The following is a 22,536-nucleotide window of genomic DNA, read 5'->3' as shown; positions in this document are numbered from 1 at the left end:
ACCTACGGTCATCATGGCCCATGAGTATTTCAACTGATTAAATGTAGCTAGTACCTCCTTAATGCTAGCCCTCTGAAGTCTGTTTGGTGTGTTGATGCCTTCTTTATCCTCTTTCTTTCTTTCTTTCTATCTCTCTCTCTCTCTCTCTCAGGCTCAGTAAGTGCGGTATCTCAGATGAAGGGTATGTTTGTCTGGCTCTCACTCTGATGTTAAACCCCTCTTGTGTGAAAGAGCTGGATGTGAGCAACAATCATCCTGGAGAATCTGCACAGAAGCTGTTATCTGCAACATTGGAGCATCCTGACCGTAAAGTTGAAGCACTTCGGTATGTATTCTATGACATAACAACAAACTAGTTATTGGAGCACTTTGGGTTGCACTCTGTGCATACAAAAATGTGCTATATAAAAGTTACCTTAATAACACTCCTGATATATAGTTGAGTACAGAAGTATAATCTTTTAAAATATAAACTAAAACTAGCAAGGGAACAAGTGGTTTAACAAGAAAACCGGTGGTCTGATCAATTCAAATCGGATGGTTTTATAGATAATCCTGTTTTTTTATGTTGCCCAATATACAGGGGCGCAGATGGGGGGGATGTGTCCCCCTCAGATTCTGATTGACCTCGATCTATCCCCCCCACTTGCAGGGCAAAAAAATAAAATAAAAATAACACACCCATTATTCTCTGTTACATTGCTCCACGAGTATTAGTCACAGCGAGATATATATGTCGCCTAGTATTGACAACAGACCCCTGAACAGGCTCGGAATCCCAGGACACACACCACAACACAGACAGATGCTTAAGATAAAATACAAATCTTTATTAAATACAATTCATAAGATTTTGCCCACATAGGTCTCTAGCAAGGGTTAGTAGGCCAACGTTAGTCACAGAGCAGGGTCCAGGATTTTAACACAAGTGAATAGGCCACACAGCAAGCAATGAGACTAGTCTAGTCACACACAGAAATCAAATAGAATACCACAGCAAATATCCTGATTCACACTACAGAACCAATTGCACACGTGCACATTAAGGATCCTCAGGCCAATACTCGAAACCCTAGCTGCCCACTCCTCCCAAGCCAGAACCCCTTCGGATGGAGACACAGACAACACACAATAAGAAATGAATAAGAAAAATGTCCGTTCGGTCGGGTCCCCTCCCGACCGAAATAAATAAAAGAAACAAAACAATAAATCAAAAATAAACGTCAGTCTCACCAAACCCCCCTGTACAACACAGGTAGGCAACAATGCAGTTTATCTGTCTTGGTCGTTGCAGCTGCAGGCAGGACTCTTATTTTGACTGGCAGGCAGGCAGCGTTGGCTAGGAAACGACGCCGCTTCCCTGCTGGCGTGATGACGTCACAGTCCTGGAAACCCGGAACCTCCGAACGTAGCTTGAGTCACTGTCGCTGGATCTGTCAAGTAAACAATCCTAATGAGCACTCGATAGCAACTGATAAAAACTCCACGCACACAGGAATAGACATGAAATCACCGTTCCTTTAGATCAGGTTTGAGAACGCAGAATAATCTTTACGACGGCGATCCCCAGTCTCCTCTCGTGGCTATCCCTCTCTGCTGGAGCTTCCTCGGCGTCAGGCTAACGAACCGTAGGAGAAGCGGCACCGGCGGGGCGGCTGGGTCCGTCGTCTGGCCTCGATGGTGGCTCCGTTTCACCTCGTCTCCCGATCACATCCTGGTAAGCCCTTTTATTCCCCAGTCCATTATGAGCTCAGCCAATCTGCACCTCGGCCGTCCACTTCCCCCAAATGCACACACCTGTATGCTGAAAGTAGCAATCTGCCCTGCCTGATTATGAACTCAGGCCAAGCAACGGCAGACAAAAGACTGGCCACTCAACAGTTCATCCCCCCACCACAATACAATGTCCATAGTCTTTGCATCGTTCTATATTGTCCTAATAAAACATGCATAATGATGTAAGAGTGTCTGTCCCCTTATTTACAATCCCCAGCAACACACAAGTACAGCAATATGAGCATAATCAACTACACATTGATAAAACCCACAGGGCCCACACGACATATACATATATATAGACCTATATTGCTCGAAAGAGCAGAACCGGGGCTTTCCAACGAGACTAGACACTTGTCTGTACGATCAAATATGAAAATAAAATAAAATCATGAAGTTAACCCTATGAGCCCTAAGCTGTTTTAAGGGCATTTTCACTACCTCTAGTTAGAAGCATTTATCCTGGTCATTGTAAGTGCCATTCACACATGCTACATATTGTTTTTTTCAGCACAGTCTAGGCTATCTAGATCTGCCACAATATCATGTATAAATACTTGCATTGATTTGATTTAGATATTTAAATAATAAAAATTTGAAAAGCGTACTATACAAATTCTTACATTTTGACGTGTATCTCACCACAGCAAGCTCACATCTCCACGACACTTGCATGGTTGTGTAGGCCTGGCTGTCCTGAAAATGGCAATATAAGAACCATGGTGGAGGTATACTTTGGGGCTGAGCAATTTACAGAAATATGTGGTGTGTGCCTTCCAGAAATAAATGGCAATTTTTATTTAGTGATGAAAAAATGACTTTTTGGCACTTTTTGCGCTCCATATTTGTGACACTAGCTGATCTGACATGACTTGTTTGCGGCAGCACACATGACGTGCACAGATGATGATTCTCTATAATATTTGTTTTCCTGCATTGCAATGAACAAAGTAAAGGCAAAAAGTGTTTATTTGTCAAACAAATTTGGATGCAATATGAGTCTTGAATTGGATACCATACAGGAGTTTGCTAGGATCTCAAAACCGTGTTATGAACGTGACTTGCAACAGAGAAACACATGATAACATTGGATTATGAACATAGGCTATTATGCCACACAAAAACACGAGGTAAGTGGAGCTAAATGAAGTTATTATTTTGCTGTCACTTCGTCTGTTTTATGGCCTAGAAGGTTGTATTTGGTATCTGTGGATAGCTCTAGCTCTTCTCTTTCATCTGACATGCGTGCCAAATCTTTTTGATCGCGATTTCACGAGGAAATCAAAGGAGAGTAAAGGTAGCCAAAGCTATATGACATTATTATTTGTTTGTAACTTCGTCTGATTTTATCATACGAAATGATCGATGTATTTGGTATCAATGCAAAGCTCTGCTTCTCCTCTTTCATTTGATATGCTTGTCATGTCTGTGCGATGCGTGGTCCGCGAGTAATTCAAGCGAGATCTGGATGCGCCAGTGAACGCAGAGCAATATAGACTGTAAATATGATATACTTTGATTTAACTTCATGATTTTATTTTATTTTCATACTTGATCGCACAGACAAGTGTCTAGTATCGTTGGAAAGCCCCGGTTCTGCTCTTTCCTGCAATATAAGTCTCATCTCGCTGTGACAAATAATAGCGGAGCAATGTAACAAAGAAAATGTGTGCGTTTTTTGACGCACTTTGCGTCCGTCGGGCTCATAGGGTTAAATCAAAGTATATCATATTTACAGTCTATATCGCTCTGCATTCACCCGCGCTTCCAGGACTCTCGCTTGAATTACACGCGAACCCGGCATCGCACAGACATGACACGCTTTCCATTGATACCAAATACATCGATCCTTGTATTATAAAAACAGACGAAGTGGCAAACAAATAATAATGTCATATAGCTTCGGCTACCATTACTCTCGTTTGATTTACTCGTGAAACCGCCATCAGAAATATTTGGCACGCATATCAGATGAAAGAGGAGAGCTAGAGCTATCCACAGCTATCCACTAGGCCATAAAACAGACGAAGTGACAGCAAAATAATAAGTTAATTTAGCTCCACTTACCCCATGTTTTTGTGTGGCATAATAGCCTATGTTCATAATCCAACATTATCATGTGTTTCTCTATGGCAAGTCACGTTCATAATACGGTTTTGAGATCCTAGCAAACTCCTGTATGGTATCCAATTCAAGACTCATATTGCATCCAAATTTGTTTGACAAATAAACACTTTTTTGCCTTTACTTTGTTCATTGCAATGCAGTAAAAATATTATAGAGAATCATCATCTGTGCACGTCATGTGTGCTACCACGCAAACAAGTCAGGTCAGATCAGCTAATGTCACAAATATGGAGCGCAAAAAGTGTCAAAAATGTTTCATCACTAAATAAAAATTGCCATTTATTTCTGTAAGGCACACACCATATATTTTCGTAAATTGCTTAGCCCCAAAGTATCCCTCCACCATGGTTCTTATATTGCCATTTCCAGGGCAGTCGGGCCTACACAAACATGAAAGCCATGTCAAGCTGCCAACTTGCTGTGGTGAGATACACATCAAAATGTAAGAATTTGTATGCTTTTTGAATTTTTCAATATCAAATCAATGCAAGTATTAATGTGTGATGTTGTATGTGTGTAGTATATTGTATATTGTATACTGTATATGTAGGTCTCTATTGTATTGTGCATGTACACTTACAATGTGGAATAAGTGGAAGTGAATTCTTTTCATTTTAAAATGTAATATATATATATATTATATATATATATATATATATATATATATATATATATATATATATATATGGGGGGGTTACAGCTGTCCCCCCCAGTTCAAAAATACTATCTGCGCCCCTGCCAATATAGTCTTTTTGACTGGTATTGGTCCTACAGCAGATATGACATTTACAGATATCTCTGATTTCAGTCAGAACAAGCATGTTGGCCAAGAGAAAATCAACATGAAATCAATATTTGCTAGGGATATGAATGTTATTAATTGTATGTCCTAAATGTATCTCACACTGTGTTGCAGATTTGCTGAATGTAAACTCCCTGATAACAAATCCCTTGGAGATGTTGCTTCAGTTCTGCAGTCACCAAACTCCCTGATCGAGCTGGACCTGAGTACCAATGACCTGGGAGATTCTGGAGTTCAGCTTCTCTCTAAAGGTCTATCTAGTCCCCATTGCAGACTACATAAATTAAGGTTGGTTTTAGATTTGAAGTATATTGTCATTTAGCAACTAATATTGAAGTATAATCCAGACTACAGAGTGGACATTCAAAACGAAGCCAGTTTGTAACATTTAAAGTACACTGAGGACCACAAATGGCAGGAATAATATGAATTACCAGTGGATATATGAACAAAATAAGCACAACACATTTGTTTTTCATGAGTGGGGTGTTGGTAGCATAGTGGTTAAGGATAGGGTGACCAGACGTCCCGGTTTTACTGGGACAGTCCCGATTCTGAGTGGCGTGTCCCGAGTCCCGACAAAAGCCTGTTGGGATGCTAATATGTCCCGGTTTTCACCAACCACTGTGGTTTTATTATAGCCCGATCACTACCTAAACCCATGTAGAAACTAGCAAAATGTTGTGCAGCCGTGGCCTACTGGTTAGGGTTGCAGGCTTGTGACTGGAAGGTTGCCAGTTCGATCCCTGACCAGTCCACGGCTGAAGTGCCCTTGAGCAAGGCACCTAACCCCTCACTGCTCCCCGAGCGCCGCTGGTTGGGCAGGCAGCTCACTGCTCCGGGTTAATGTGTGATTCACCTCACTGTGTGTTCACTGTGTGCTGTGTGTGTTCACTAATTCGGGTTAAATGCAGAGAAACGAATTTCTCTGGCGAATTTCTCTATTCTATTCTATTCTTTAAAGCGTTTGTGTGTGTATGAGCGTGTGTCAGTCAATCACAACAGTCTGTATAATCTTTGCAGTCAACGTTACATTGTTTCAATGCCTCGATGGCTAGCAGGTTACGCTACGACAATGCTGAAGAGAAAGTCATCATTCTCAATAACCTATTAGTCTGTGAGGGTATACCGAAAAGGTGGCAAAGGCTGGTATGGTACCTTTTCTGAAAGCCTGGAATCTCAGCTTTCAGTGATGTATAATGGCCATCTGACAAGAGTAGCTGTTTTGAGTCATCACACATGATGTAAACTAAGGTAAAAATAATATGGCTGAGTTTGAAAAAAAAAAAAAATCATGCAGGCCATCTGGATAATAGGTGAGGCATGTTTAGAAGTCAGACATGCATGTGTGTTTTAGGAATAGTGCAGGCCCTAATCTCTGACTGAAAGTGCACAGAATTTGTGCATTAACACAGTGATATTTAAGAAGTTTTCTCGGGGGTAACACCCCCGAACCCCCACTACCGTTTGGGCAAGTTTCACCTGTCGCATGTTCACGTTACATTTGGTCACGAACAAGTGTCCCGGTTTTAGTTCAGAGAAATCTGGTCACCCTAGTTTAGGAGCTGAAAAGTTGTTCAATTTCCAGTTTTTACTGTTGTGCCCTTGATCACTTAACCCATACACATAACACTCATTCACATTTAAATGGTTACTGTTAAGTCATTAGTAAACATAATTTCTCTCTCATCCGCATCCCTGAATATATTATTTGTCCAGACAACCATACTCAACAGATAATGACTAACTATTTGATTGTAAGATTAAAGGGATAATCCGGAGTGAAATGCACTTTAGATCAATTTTTGACACCAAAATCATGTCATTCGGATGTATTTTGAGAATGTTCGAGTTCACCGTTTTTAGCCAAAACTCGTTAGCCTGGAAGTGACCGGGGCAAGTCCTTTCACCGCTACAAAACGCTATTTTTATACCTCTTCTACTGTTCCAACCAACACTACACTTACGTGGTAGTGAGTAGAGGGTCCCTAAAGCCAAACCGAAGTATCCCCACGTCTTTATGTGGTCGGATAGAGAGTCCAGAATGAATTTAATCGAGTCAGTACCTTTCCGGAAATGTCGCTGCTGCAGCTAGCAACCTGTTAACAACATTTTAATAACATTTCCGGAAAGGTACGGACTCGGTTAAATTCATTCTGGACTCTCTATCCGACCACATAAAGACGTGGGGATACTTCGGTTTGGCTTTAGGGACCCTCTACTCACTACCACGTAAGTGTAGTGTTGGTTGGAACAGTAGAAGAGGTATAAAAATAGCGTTTTGTAGTGGCGAAAGGACTTGCCCCGGTCACTTCCAGGCTAACGAGTTTTGGCTAAAAACGGTAGCTCGAACTTTCTCAAAATACATCCGAATGACATTATTTTGGTGTCAACTCAACGTATGTTCTCCCAATAGTCAAAAAATTGATCTAAAGTGCATTTCACTCCGGATTATCCCTTTAAGTAAACCGCTCACAAAAAGTAAGGAACCTTGACTTTGGCCCATTATATCTCCCCTTTAGCAATACTAACCAGTAAAGTGTTTCATACCATTTTTATCGTTGATTTGTCACCTTTACAATGAGGTATAGCTTGTAAGCATAGGGCAATCATGGAATGAGCAATACAGCGAAATGTCTGAGTAGTGCCAATAAAAATGTGCCAAAATGGCCAGTAATATGGTTCTGCTGCCAGACATCTCGTTTTGGGCGTCAAGTGCTACAAGGTGAGTGCCAGTCACAGGTGTGCCTAAATTGGTACCTAAGCATGGGTTCTGCCACTTGTTGGATTTGTGGTTTCTCCAAGCAGCAACACTGGTGGAAAGATGCCACGTTTGTCTCTTCAGGATAGGGCCCGTGCAATAGGGCAACTTGAGGCTGGTGTCCCAGCATATAGAGTGGCAGCATCATTTGGTGTCAGTCCTGGTACCATTTCCAAACTTAGGACCAAGACAGACCAAGAAGTGGCCGTCCCAAGAAGACAACACCCCAAGAAGACCGGTTGGGTCCTCACTCTTGCTGCACTAAGGAACCACAGGCTTACTGCCAGAGACTTACAGGGAAGATTTTTTCAACGGTACCAAAACCGGCTCTCACTACAGACTGTGAGGAACAGACTGCATGAAGCCAATCTTCATGCACATAAGGCTGTCAGGAGGCCTGAAATGACTGCACGTCATCGTCAGGGCCGTTTGCACTGGTGCCGACAGCACAGACAGTGGAACCTTCCAATGTGGGGCAACGTCATGTTCAGTGATGAATCAAGGTTCTGTCTGCGGAAGGTGGATGGCAGGATCAAGGTGTGGAGACGGCAGGGAGAACGCTATGTAGACTGCTGCACAGATAGGGTGACACCTTTCGGTGGGGGCAGTGTCATGGTGTGGGGTGGCATCTCCCTAACTGGAAAGACAGACCTTGTTATCATTGAAGGCAATCTTAATGCAGTTAGATACCGGGATGAGATTCTGGAGCCAGTGGCAATTCCATACATGGAGGTATTATAAGAACTGGAGAGAGGGACTAAGTCCCGCCCCCATTCATTTCAATGGCCCATGCTAGGCTAGCTACTTCAGCCAAAAAAGTTTGAAATTGGCCGCAGCCATCTTTGAGAAAATGGCGTTCCATGGGTGTTCATTTCCGTCACCAGCTAGAATGAGCCAATTAGGTTCCACGTTACAACGAGACAACATAGGTACATCGTTGATGAAGATTGGAGAGTGAGAGAAGGTGTTCGTGAACGCGCTCCTATCATTACAGGCGCAAATGTATTCATTATTTGAGTTGGGATGGTGGTGGAGAAGTTTGCCCCTTGTCTCGAAATCCTATAATGTGATATTCATATGTCATGACTCATGATATAATAAACATGGCGAGTCAATATTGAGCAAGAATTCACTTACTGTAGCATACACATAAATATGATCCCCACAGTAAATGCTTTGAACTGACTGTAGCCTAGGATGTTATGTGCGCAATAGGCTGTCTACCCGACGAAAATGACTCTTAATAAGTAGACATGGGATGTAAGAAACGTGTGGATACCTGATATGCTATTTGTCCTGCACCCAGTGTGAATTTGCAGCTGAAACCTACATTTGTAGACAGACGAAATGACGCATATTAGGCTTACCGGTAGAAGCGCGCATCCATGTGTTGTGTTTCGAGCAGCATGCATTTTAAGTCTGCTGTCACTGTCGGAAACTTTTGCCGTTATGTAGGTTATGTGACCCCACAACGCTGCGTTGTTATGAACTACAGGTAGGAACTGCAGCTGAGCGTTTTAAAATAGTCCTCATAGCCTACACGACAGTGAGTAGGTTAATAATTGGGTTTAGAGAATTGCTTCGCATTTCCTAAAATATCTTATAATACCTTGCCAACTCATACGTAGTCTAATGCAAATAATAGTAACCTATAAGAACAACATTGGCTTTTTTTATTCACAAAGCCTGGTATAATGATACAGTAGGCATTAAGTCAAGTATCGGTAACTTAATTCAAGTCATCAGTCATTTTATTTATGTCTTCTGGAATGCGTAATCAACATGGACGCGCGACGAAGCTCGTGCCCAACTCGAAACTCGTGCATGAGCTGTCTCGTGCATGCACTGGTGCCGGATATGTTGCAACCTTGGAACGCCATTTTTTCAAAGATGTCGGCGGCCAAATGGCATGCTAACTGGCTGAAGCTAACCCTCCAAATCCTGACCCCCTGATTCCATATCTCCAGAATATGGGACCAATTGCCATCCTCCAGGATGACAATGCTCGCCCCCATAGAGCTGGGATCATCAGGGAGTACCTCCAGAATTTGGGAGTGGAGAGGATGGAATGGCCTGCTGTGAGTCCAGACCTCAACCCAATTGAACACTTGTGGGATCAGCTTGGGTGTGCTGTATGTGCCTTAGTCACCAACAGAACCAGGTTGGCTGACTTACAACAGATCCTTATCGAGGAATGGAATGCCATCCCACAGCAGAAAGTAGCCAGGTTGGTGACCAGCATGAGAAGAAGGTGCCAAGCTGTTGTGGCTGCATATGGATTCTCTACACGCTACTGAGGACCCTGACCTGACACTGAGTACAAAATAAACGAATGTATGCCTAACATGTTTTGTGTTCCTCATTTCTGTGGGAGAGTGCAATCGTCAATGCTTGAAGTAACAAAGGTGAATTCCAACAGCATAACAAGCCATTTTGGCACATTTTTCGTTGGCACTACTTACACGTTTGCTTGTGTTGCTCATTCCATGGGAGCCCAATGCTTACAAGCTATACCTCATTGTAAAGGTGACAAATCAACAATAAAAATGGTATGAAACACTTAACTGGTCAGTATTGCTAAAGGGGAGATATAATGGGCCAAAGTCAAGTTTCCTTACTTTTTGTGAGCAGTTTATTTATTTATCCTACTTCTCTTTACAGCCTGCAGAACTGCGGCATTGGAGAGGAAGGTTTCAAAGCTCTTGCATCAGCACTGAGATCAAACCCCTCACACATGAGAGAGCTGTGGCTGAGAGAGAATAAAGCAGGAGACTCAGGAGTGAAGCATCTTTCTTCTTTTCTGGAGGATCCCAACTGTAAACTGGACACACTAGGGTGAGTATCACAAGACCAAATACTGAGTTGTTGTCAGTGAATTTGACAATGCATTTTAATATGTTACACAAGCACACATTAACACTCATTGACATTAGGGGCGCTGTAGCACAGCAGGCTACAGCGCTCATACCATATGCGGGTCCGAGTGCCCACAGGGTTCCAATCCCCATCTCGCTGTCCCACTTGTTTCCTGTCTACCTCTTCACTATCCTGTAATAATAAAGGCAAAAAGCCCAAAAAAATTACTTCAGAAAGAAAAAAAAAACACTCACTGACATTTTAAGGGTTAAAGGAACCGTATGTATGAAATGTATTTCTATTAATCATAAAATGGCCCTGATATGTCACTAGACATTTAGAAATCATGCTAATTTCAAATACTTATATCACTGACAACAGTAGTCCGGCCAAGATATTTTCATTTAAAAGTGAAGTTGCAGCCCTCAACTAATGTTGATGTTGTTATGTTGTGTTTTGGTTTGATGCGGCGCCCTACACTTATCTACGAATCACAAAGTCAGTAGTATTTCGCCATCCGGGTTGCCAGCTATGCTAGTTACCACCATAGACAGCTGCAGCTACAAACGTACACCGTTATGGAACCTAAAAGACCTTGTTATGAGTCCGAAATACGTCTAAATAAAACAAGGATTTAGGAGATTGAGACGGCTGAAACGGAGAAGAATTTTAAGACAGACGTCAGTTAGGGCTGTTCGATTTTGTCCAAAAATAAAATCTCGATTTTCTTTTCTCAAAATCCGATTTTCGATTACGATTACGATTATTTTGTAAAATGACAAAAGGCAAGAAATGCGCTGTTTTTTATTGATTATTCTGCAAATAATTTCCCCATTGGGATTTAAGCCCAAATCTTGCTCTTATTAAACAATGTTTATTATCAACAATTCATTTTTAATTATTAATATTAAGAAAAAATATTGAACTTATGCCACAAAATTCAACACTTGCAAACATAAGTACTGTATTTACCCTAGTTAAAGTGAAAAACGGTTTTTACGATTTCACATTTTAACATCGATTTAAACACATTATTGCGATTACGATTTAAAATCGATTAATTGCACAGCCCTAACGTCAGTGTTGTTCATTTGCTCCTGGACAGGTAAAGATTCATCAGTTTGGCTAACTTACTTGTAGGCTACTGTAAATGGACATTTTAAATAGCTTATTCATGACAGTTGAACAAATTATGCAAGTTCGTGCAAAGTAGCGTTATGTTGGCCATATGGAGGAGGTGGGTCATTGAATTGAAAAGGTAGGCTAAGGAATTGTTTGGGAAATAAAAGCAGCTAGTAGTCATTGCTAACGTTAGCAATGCATTATCAGAGTTTGTTTCTCTGTCATTATGCTGAGGAAAACAGCACTTGCCATTGAAAGCTAGCAGCCTACGTTCCTGCTGCAGCTAGCTGGCAACCGTGACTCAGAGGGGAGGGGGAGGCGATTCACCGCTCTACAGTATTTTGAAAGTAATTGCAGTACTCGTTTTGGCCAAAATCCTACATACGGTTCCTTTAATGTTAATTTCTGAGTAAAAATTAATTCTCGCTCATTTGCATCCCAGTGCAGATATTGGCCGGGTTTCCCAAAATCGTTAAGAAGCTCTTAAGTCCTAAGAACTTCTTAGGAGCGTTCTTAGAACATTCTTACAACGCTCCTAAGAAGTTCTTAGCACTTAAGAGCTTCTTAACAATTTTGGGAAACCCGGCCCTTATTTGTCCACGCGACTGTATTCGATAGATCATTTCAATAGTATTTGATTGTTATGGAAATTAAGATGAAGTAATTTTCCTGCTTGTCTTTACAGCCTGAATGGCTGCAGAATTGGAGAGGAAGGTTTCACAGCTCTTGCATCAGCACTGAGATCAAACCCCTCACACATGAGAGACCTGGGGCTGAGAGGGAGTAAAGCAGGAGACTCAGGAGTGAAGCATCTTTCTTCTTTTCTGGAGGATCCCAATTGCACACTGGAAAAACTAGGGTGAGTATCACAAGAGTAAATACTGAGTTGCTACTTGCTATCAGTGAATTTGACAGAGAATTTTAAAACTTAACTCAAAAACTCATTTTTTTTTTCAATCACATGAAATCGGTTAAGGCGAGACACTACAGGTGAATAGGGGAAAATTTTAAACTTAAAGATATCTTCATGAAACTTTACCAGTTGAATACTCACATAAATAGGAGAAAAAAATGTATTGCAAGTTTTCTTTAATGTAATGTTTAAATATGCTAATTAGGCTATATCTCAATAAATATGCGCTAATTTGCATATATTTTGATGCGAAGGATCTGACCATTGGAAAAAGCCAGGTTGAAAATTATTTTTTTGTTGTGTTCATATATCAAATAAAAAAACATTTACAGAGGGGATTATGAATATCTTCTTTTGTTTTCCAGTAAATCAGAAAATACTGCCAATTGGCTTAAAAAGTGGATTTTCGCCCTATTTTTAGGCATAAAAAGTCAAATCATGCCAAGAATGCTATATCAACAAATCCCTCTGTAAATATCTTCCAAATATAGTTAGGAAAAAGACTGGAAAGTTTGGTGTATGTAGGTGCTGCAGAAGTGGAGATCCTTTGCGTGTGGGGAAAAACTCGTTTTGAGAAAACAGCCTTGAAACACAGCCAATGAAATGCGTTCTCAGCTTAGACTCGTCTTTGAACTTTCGCGATTGGTTGCTAATACAAAGGAAATGCCCATATTTGGATAGCATAGCGTCTTGTAGGAGACACAGGGCTTTCCAACGTTATCAGACACGATATGATTTGGATCACGTTCACGGTAGTACATGACACTTTAGAATGGGAACTTTTGGTAAAATTAGGAGAAATATATAGGCGCGAGTAGACAAAATGTCATGAAATAAACACTTAAATGTGCAAATCGGACTTTGTTGTTGTAGTAGGGTGGTAGAATACATGCTAAGGTAGCAAACTAGCACAAAATCTCGAAATTGACTGATGCTAAAAAAAACGATGTTTTCACCTGCCGTGTCTCGCCTTAACATTACTTTTCACACTTCTTACCTCTGCAGTTTCTCACTCACTCAGTCACTCAGTCACTCACTCACTCACTCACTCACTCATTGAATTCACATGTAAAGGGTTGGTGTTCATTTTTGAGTAAAAAAAAAGAGTTCTCTGTACACATACAGTATTACTGTATTTGTCAACACAACCATATTCAAGAGATAATTACAGTACTATTTGATTGTTATGGAAATTAAGACAAAGTATTTCTCCTACTTCTCCTTACAGCCTACAGAACTGCAGCATTGGAGAGGAAGGATTCACAGCTCTTGTATCAGCACTGAGATCAAACCCCTCACACATGAGACAGCTGGGGCTGGAGGGGAGTAAAGCAACAGACTCAGGAGTGAAGCATCTTTCTTCTCTTCTGGAGGATCCCAACTGTAAACTGGAGGACCTACAGTAAGTGTCAAAAGACTGTAATTAGGCCAAATATACGACAATATATTTTCCCACTTTTATACGTGCTCTGTCTACGTCCGGCGCTTCGATGAGGTTGAATTGGACTGTAAAAATATCTGAGAAGTTAGATGGCAATTGTATTAGGAATTCACCACGATTAAATCTGACTCCATTAAGATATATTGTACCTCTAATAAATTACCAAATAACTAATGATGTTAAACTATGGCAGAGAATGGAATGGCACAACTAGACTTTTAGAGATATGCAAACTGAACGAGGAGAATTAACCATTTATTAGGCTTTGAGCCTTAGGTAAAAGTAAAGTATCAGTAATTATCCTTGAACAAAGGAACAAAGGAGAAAATGAACTTAACCTCAAAACAAACAATAAACTTGGACTTGAACTTTAACAAGTTACCAAGTTACAATGCTACATACACCAGATAAAACAATATATCAAATAATGAAAATAACAAACCCCATAAAGAAATCAAAAGATAGAGAGAGAGAGAAAGGCAGGGAGAGAGAGAGAAAGAGAGAGAGAGGGAGAGAGAGAGGGCCAGAGATCAGAGTGACCTCCTTGCCCAGAGCTGAGAGAGAAGAGAAGAGACCATCACTGCAAGAGTTTCTTCTTTTTATTCATCCAGCCACCCCCAGCTCAGCAGGGCTTCTTTACCTGAAAGTGGGTGTGGCGTCTAAAACTCTATAGTGTATTTCTTAGTCTATAACCATGTACAAATATATTAGATTGCAATGAAACTGTGATTAGGCTGTTGCCCACATTACAAGTATTAATTCAAGACCAAACATGGATGTATTATCATTTGTCATGAAACAGATACATTTCAGTTTCCAACATTAGTTCATCAGAGGCATGGAGAGGGGGAGAAGAGGTGTGTCCGAGGGCCTTTTACCAAATGGCCGGCCACACACACAATGGGAACAGTTCAAATGCAAATAGATCACCTGGACACAAAGGAGTCTAACTGTGAGGTCATCTCCCCCGTTCTGAACTTTAGTGATGTTTAGATGGAAAATTACCAGCTTTACAGTCGCCCAGTTGACACTGTGAAGTCATTATCTCATAAGTGTCAAAAATGAAAGCTGGTCATCCATATTCACATATTTGTCCATAGTGTCCAAAGGAATCTCTCAGAGTAGTTTTGACATTAGTTGACCGAGCTTCTCCGGTCTGAAACAAGTTCTCAGGATCAGGTGAGCATTGCTGTAGCGTGGAACATTCTTCTTTGTGTAAAAGCAATCTGGAGTTGAGCAGAATTGTGAGAGTACCGTCTGTCTGCTGTAACATTAGAATATCAATAGTCTTTTGCTTTTCGATGAGTTGGGCATGTATATAGGGAAAAGACAGGAAAGAGAGAAAGAGCAAAACAAACAAACCAATATACAAATTTCAAAATAAATGGAATTAAACACATTCTGGTGTATCTCAAATTGAAAAAAATGTTTTATAAGATAAATCATCTTTGTTACTGGCATTATTTGCATACTGAATACAAATTTATCAAGAAAATCAAATCAAATAATCAAAGAATGTATATAAATGATTGGTTAAAAGGAAAGCAAATTAGTTCATCCCAGCAGTTCAAATTCTTCAATTTAAATCATTAATCGAATTTTCACTTGTGTGTGACTGTGTGTATGTGCTTTATCACTTCTGAGCATTGTAAGAAGTCAATATTTTAGCTATAAGAATAATTGTACCACCAACATCTGTCTATGTGCTTTGAAGCAAAACATTTACAGAATCTATGCCCTTTTATATAAGCATACAACAAAGTCAGTATAACATTTATCTTATACTTAAATGTGTAAATTATTTTTAGAGTGAGCATGAATGTTAGTACAACACTGTCTGCCACAGCAGTCAGCCATGTGTACGTCTCCTTGGCAGATCTGTGTGTACAACATTTGTTCAATTTAGAAGTAAATCAGAGTGTGTCAGCAATTAATTTGGAAAAATTAAGTAAGCATGAGTCATCCTTGATTGTTAAGCTTCACACAGGCATCCAAAATCCAACTCAATAGGGTTTAGTGTTAGTCAATAATCTGTAACATGCACACCTAAGGAATTATCTCTCTATCAGGGGCTTATCTGTAGTCATAAAAGATTTTACCTCATATCCATAACTCTTTGGCTCATGGACCGTTTAACGACAACAATTTGTTTATATCAGACTAGGCCTAGTTTTTCACGCAGAGGCTCTTTTGGCTTGGTGATAACAACACTGGTATAAAGCAAGGATTATTTCGTTTGGCTAGCCCTTAAAATGAGTACATATCAAAAAAAATGTAAAGAATAAGCATACTACTGGCATTGGTAGGTGCTTTCAAGCAGAAACACTTAAAGGTCTATCCCTCTACAGGGGTATACAACAAAGCCAGTACATATCGTATCATCTTCAAATTAAATAAACAAAAACTCATTGTCTGGATATGTGACCCACAAATTTCTCATCAGAGAAAACAACCTCGAGAGGGCACTGTTACAGGTTATCATTAGCTGGGAGATGGCTATGCATTAAAAGGTGTTAAGACCCGGCTGAACAGTCTAATTATCCGTGATGTCTCATTTTTAACTGCAGATTTGATCATAGTGAGAAGTTCATCTTGCAAACCGTTTTGTTGTTTGTGAGGAGGCTTGTTTCGCTCGCGGCGCTCAGGTAATATGGCGGAGGTTTCCCCAATCCGAGGGTCCAGCATTGTTGCTCGTCATGGCCCACTTTATGGCACGAATTGCAGAATCTGCTCGCTTTGGGTCCGCGTTTGTGGCCTTGTCGTTTCTTGACCAAGCCTTGGCTGTTTGTATCCACGTGTCTCACTGAGGCCACAGCGCATTCGTCAGGTAGAGGTCCATTTTCAAGAGAGACAGACCTACTGGTGCTTGGATTGTCTTGCAAAACAACAATGTCTGGGACCTCATTAGAAATATCAGCATCTCTCACATCAGAACAAGATTGCAAAACATGATCAGAAACAGCATCGGTGTTCACCGTAACATCTTTTGCATCAGTCATTTGCATTGAAATGCGAAGTGTTTCAATTTCATTCATTTTCTTTTGCAATATTAAAGACACGAGGCCTTCCACCATTGAAGGCTGTATCAGGGATGTGATTGGCAAAGGACAAAAAAGCAGGAAAATACCCCCCCCCCCCCCCCCCGTGTAAAAAAAAGTTTGTGAACTGCTGCTCTCGTGTAGGCTATATAGTTAAGGTACGGTAGTGTCGGCTACTGTGCACGTCATAAATGTAATTTACTAGGCAGGTCCGGGGGCATGCCCCCCCGGGAGAATTTTTTTGAAAAATAAGCCCTTAAATGACGACATCTGATGACTTTTGAGAACTATTGATAAATATATTTCAAACATTATAAAATATTACAATATAGTCTATAAGGCCTAAAGAAACTCATTTATAGAAAAGTAACCTAGGCCTACTCAAGACTAAACCAGATATGGCTGAAATATGTAGGCTATCATGATAATTTTGCCAACAATGATGTAAAACCATGTATTCTCTCAGTTCATAACATGTTTTGTTTTAACTTAAACCAACATAAATCATTTTTACTACATTATTTAATATAGGCCTACTTGATAACATATAGCCCTTACAGTCCTCTAGTCCTGTACAATATAGTGAACCATAGGCCTATTGACACTGATGCTGATTGAAGAGGTTGCTTGAAAGTTGTTGTATTTAAGTTCCAAAGAAAATCAAATTGCAGCACTCCCTCTCCTTCCAAAGTAACATGTCCTAACTCTCCTCCTAAAATAAATTACAGGCACTGTTATACAGTAGGCTACATCACTGTCTAAGTGCACGTACTAACTAAATGGAAAGCTAGGATTAAAATACAGACTGTGTCTTTAAATAGGCGACTTTTTTCTATCAGCACAATGCTACAGTAGGCCATTTCCACTAAAAATGCAGCTCAATATCTCAGCACTATCGTCATACTGTACGTTTGCAGATGGCTAGGCCTAATACCGAAATATGTTCTGAATGACATGGGGCGCACGGATGTGAACGGCTGGACAAACGCGAAATGACAATTGTTAGCTAAACAATTTAGTAGACCTAAGGTAGACAGGCTTTGTGGTTAAAACGATGAAAACCAGTAGGCTAGTCTGTCACAGCTAACTTCAAGCACAGTAGCCTAGACTTTACACGCGCAGAAATTAAAAGTCAATATCAGCATCACGAGATTGCTGTCATTATCGGAAAATCCAGACACGTCAAACTGGACGCGAACGCGTGGCAAAGCCAAAAAAAACAACTTCATTAATGATATCTTTTTAAATAAATAATTTGATCTTTACCGTTTCTCTTCAGCTAAGAAACAAATAGTTCACCACACACATCGAACTTGCATCAAACATTCATCAACACGTCTGCTTTCACTTTCAATGAAATCCACTAGGCCTACGGACAAGGCTTGCGGAGTGATGAATGAAATAAGCACCAAACCCGTCGTCATTGTCAGCGGCATATTATTGGTCTCCCCCGAGAAAATTTTGTAAATATTGTTATGTAAATGCATAAATTCTGCGCACTTTCAGCCTACAGCAATGGGCTGTGTTAGGCTACAGATACCACCCCCCCCCCCCTTAAAAAAAAAAAAAACATCGATTTTGCATGATTCACGAGGGTCGCATTTTTACGCCTGAAAATCCGGATTTCCGGATAAATCCGGAAGAATCACATCCCTGCTGTATATCACGTTTCCCCGCCTCAGTGCACGCCCAGAAATCATATATCTCCAACTCGCTAGAGTGAATTGTGATTCCTCTATGTGCTAGTTTGTCTAATGTGCCTTTGTATTTTAATGTTCTTCTCCATGCAGATAATACCACAGTTTCAAGTTTTTCGTCCTTTATGAGGACCATAGCTGCGAGAGTTATTTTTTCTGAATATTATGGTGAAATGTTAACATCAATAATGCGTGCGCTTTTGTCACACGTCTTCAAGAAATGTTAAATTTACTCACCAAATTTCAGAGATCAAATCACTCACGATGACGATTCGCTGCTGTTGAGTAGAGACGTTTACATCTATTGTTTAAGGCGCGGACCGACGTAACTGGAATGCTTGTTTTAAAAGCAGTTTCAGATCACTAAAGGGATGTCACCAACTGTAATTAGGCCAAATATACGCAATTATATTTTCCCACTTTTATACGTGTTCTGTCTACGTCCGGCGCTTCGATGAGGTTGAATTGGACTGTAAAAATATCTGAGAAGTTAGATGCCAATTGTATTAGGAATTCACCACGATTAAATCTGACTCCATTAAGATATATTGTACCTCTAATAAATTACCAAATAACTAATGATGTTAAACTATGGCAGAGAATGGAATGGCACAACTAGACTTTTAGAGATATGCAAACTGAACGAGGAGAATTAACCATTTATTAGGCTTTGAGCCTTAGGTAAAAGTAAAGTATCAGTAATTATCCTTGAACAAAGGAACAAAGGAGAAAATGAACTTAACCTCAAAACAAACAATAAACTTGGACTTAAACTTTAACAAGTTACCAAGTTACAATGCTACATACACCAGATAAAACAATATATCAAATAATGAAAATAACAAACCCCATAAAGAAATCAAAAGATAGAGAGAGAGAGAAAGGCAGGGAGAGAGAGAGAAAGAGAGAGAGAGGGAGAGAGAGAGGGCCAGAGATCAGAGTGACCTCCTTGCCCAGAGCTGAGATAGAAGAGAAGAGACCATCACTGCAAGAGTTTCTTCTTTTTATTCATCCAGCCACCCCCAGCTCAGCAGGGCTTCTTTACCTGAAAGTGGGTGTGGCGTCTAAAACTCTATAGTGTATTTCTTAGTCTATAACCATGTACAAATATATTAGATTGCAATGAAACTGTGATTAGGCTGTTGCCCACATTACAAGTATTAATTCAAGACCAAACATGGATGTATTATCATTTGTCATGAAACAGATACATTTCAGTTTCCAACATTAGTTCATCAGAGGCATGGAGAGGGGGAGAAGAGGTGTGTCCGAGGGCCTTTTACCAAATGGCCGGCCACACACACAATGGGAACAGTTCAAATGCAAATAGATCACCTGGACACAAAGGAGTCTAACTGTGAGGTCATCTCCCCCGTTCTGAACTTTAGTGATGTCTAGATGGAAAATTACCAGCTTTACAAGACCAAATAATGAGTTGCTGTCAGTGAATTCCGCGGTGGATTTTAAAACTTCACACAAGGACACCTGTATCGGCCTTTTCCAAGTTCTTTGTTTCCATAAGGCCGTGGGCCGAGTGAGCAGGTGGCTTTCTATACGCACGTCCGACACTTTCTTTATAAAAAATAAATCCTTTTATTTGATGCAAAAAGATGAACAAAAATACCTTGTTTCCAGCAGTATTCCAATTAAACATTAATCCACTATGGTCCCAAAAACGAAGCGTGACAAACGTGGTCAAAAACTGTTTTCAACCACAGTCCCCCGACCCGACATTTGGTTTCTCCATTGCATGCCCAACCCCTTCCTGTATATGCTCCTGGTAACTAACGTAAAATTAAGAGCATACAAATTTAAACCTAAACCAATTAATATATTCATAACCATAAAGCATTAAATTATAAAATAACTTATATGCAAATAGCAAACATAATTAGCAGAAAAAGCATAATTATTCTAAGGCCTAAAATAACAAAATGGCTACGACATTCCGGCCCCTAATTCTTGTACTACAAGCAATTACAACAAAGCATCAGTAGCCATTACACTATGCAGGATTTAAACAAATGCATGATTCAATACACATTTTTCACTAAATGCAATAGCATGTATACTGTTCAATACTTGCAAAAATATCAAAAAAGGGTTTCCACTGGCGTCTTCTTGGATAATTCAAAAGTCATAAAAAATAGAAAAAAGTCAAATGTCCATTAATGTTCCATGTGATGTTAATGGACTGTATGTGTTCTGCGTGTGTTCAAAAAGGTGTATGTTGCATAATGAGGTGTAAAGTATGTCAGTAGTTGAGAATCAGTGTATGCAGAGTCAGAGGTTCCAGAACTTGACTCAGTTGAAGGCAGACATTCATTGTTGCCTTTATGCGGTCTCCATGAGGAGACAGATCTTGTTGATTGGCCTCTCCAACTCACTTGTTCGCGTCTTGACGCGGACACGCCGAACACATCCTTTCGAATCCGCCATGGCTTCAGTGATGCGTCCAGTGGGCCAAGAATTTCTTGGTGCAGATTCATCCATGATGAGCACAACATCTCCAACAGCAAAGTTTCTGTGAATCTTGTTCCATTTTTGTCGCTCTTGCAACATTGGTAGATATTCTCTCACCCACCTCTTCCAGAATAGATCCATGATGTATTGGACTTGCCTCCAACGTCTCCGACAGTACAAGTCACTCTTCTGGAATAAACCCGGAGGCAGGATCGGCTTGCCCTTTAACTGGAGTAAATGGTTGGGGGTTAAAGCTTCAATGTCATTAGGATCATCTGAAGAGGGAGTGATGGGGCGGTCATTCAATATTGCCTCAACCTCACAGAAAATAGTCTGTAATGCTTCATCATCTAATACCTGTTGCTTTACCACTGATGACAAGATCCTTTTCATGTCCTGGACCATGCGCTCCCACACGCCTCCATGATGGGCCCCATATGGAGGGTTGAAGATCCATCTTATTCCATCTTGTGCTAAATTGTTTTGGATTTTGCTTTGATTCAGTTCTGAGATGGCTTGCTTGAGTTCACGATTTGAACTGACAAAGTTTGTTCCATTATCTGAACGAATCTCTTTAACTTGTCCCCTGCGGCAGATGAACCTTCTTATTGCATTAATACAAGAATCAGTATCAAGAGAATGCGCCACCTCAAGGTGGACTGCGCGACAAGTAAGACAGGTGAACAGGGCACCGTACCTTTTTACGAAGCTTCTGCCTCTCTTGACTTCCATTGGTCCGAAGTAATCCATGCCAACATGAGTAAAAGGAGGAAGGTCAGCTGAGATCCTGTCAGCAGGAAAATCGGACATATTTTGCTCACCTGGCTTTTGCCGCTGTCGTTGGCATGTCATGCAGTCTCTAATGACTTTTCTTGCAGCTGAGTTGGCATGAGGAATCCAGTAGCGACGACGCAGGGTGGAAAGCATATGATTTCTTCCCCTATGACCAACCTTTCCATGTACATGTTGAAGAATGAGTCTTGAGACGTGGCTGGCTTTTGGCAAGATCGCTGGATGTTTTGATTCTTCTGGTAAAGCTGATCTGCTCAATCTCCCGCCTACTCTCAACACTCCATCAACAACAACTGGGTCGAGCTTGTATAGATGGCTTGACTTCTTCACAGCACCAGAGCTCAAGGCTGCCATTTCATCCCCGTAGAACCTTCTCTGCTCAAAGCGCACTACGGCTTCCTCTGCCATGGCTAGGTCATCAGCTGTGAGTTGCAGTTTCCACTTGTTTTCTTGTTTCAGATTTGTCATGTTCTGTTTTTCCTTTACCTTCAGTTGAAGCCATTCCTTCACTTTTAAGATCCACGCCACGGTTCTTCTGAGCTTTGGCCAACTGGAAAAGTACATTAGCAGGTTTGTGGTGGGACACATCTCTTGCTTCAATACAGCTGCGCATGAAAGGATCTCATCCCTCTCCTCTGAATCAGCATCTGGGTGGACAGATGTTTCATCCGTGACTGTAGGCCATTGACTCTGAGGTTTCGTGAGAAAATCAGGGCCGCTGATCCAGGTTGGATATTTGAGGAAAGAG

General features: G+C 40.7%; 1 protein-coding gene across 2 annotated transcripts in view; it reads left to right on the top strand.

The window, feature by feature from the left end:
* The window catches only part of LOC134099367 (NACHT, LRR and PYD domains-containing protein 3-like), a 41,181-nt gene that overhangs the window by 12,097 nt on the left and 6,548 nt on the right, over nucleotides 1–22,536 (top strand). For both annotated transcript variants that reach the window (XM_062552319.1, XM_062552242.1), the window contains 5 exons: nucleotides 152–325; nucleotides 4,820–4,993; nucleotides 10,128–10,301; nucleotides 12,130–12,303; nucleotides 13,586–13,759. In XM_062552319.1, coding sequence (XP_062408303.1) covers nucleotides 152–325; nucleotides 4,820–4,993; nucleotides 10,128–10,301; nucleotides 12,130–12,303; nucleotides 13,586–13,759 — 870 coding nt within the window. The remainder of the gene's footprint in view (nucleotides 1–151; nucleotides 326–4,819; nucleotides 4,994–10,127; nucleotides 10,302–12,129; nucleotides 12,304–13,585; nucleotides 13,760–22,536) is intronic.

This window comes from Sardina pilchardus, chromosome 1 (assembly GCF_963854185.1).
Source record: "Sardina pilchardus chromosome 1, fSarPil1.1, whole genome shotgun sequence".
NCBI classification, from domain to species: Eukaryota; Metazoa; Chordata; class Actinopteri; order Clupeiformes; family Clupeidae; genus Sardina; species Sardina pilchardus.
Note: the sequence above shows the minus strand (reverse complement) of the source record. Positions and strands in the feature narration are given on the sequence as shown.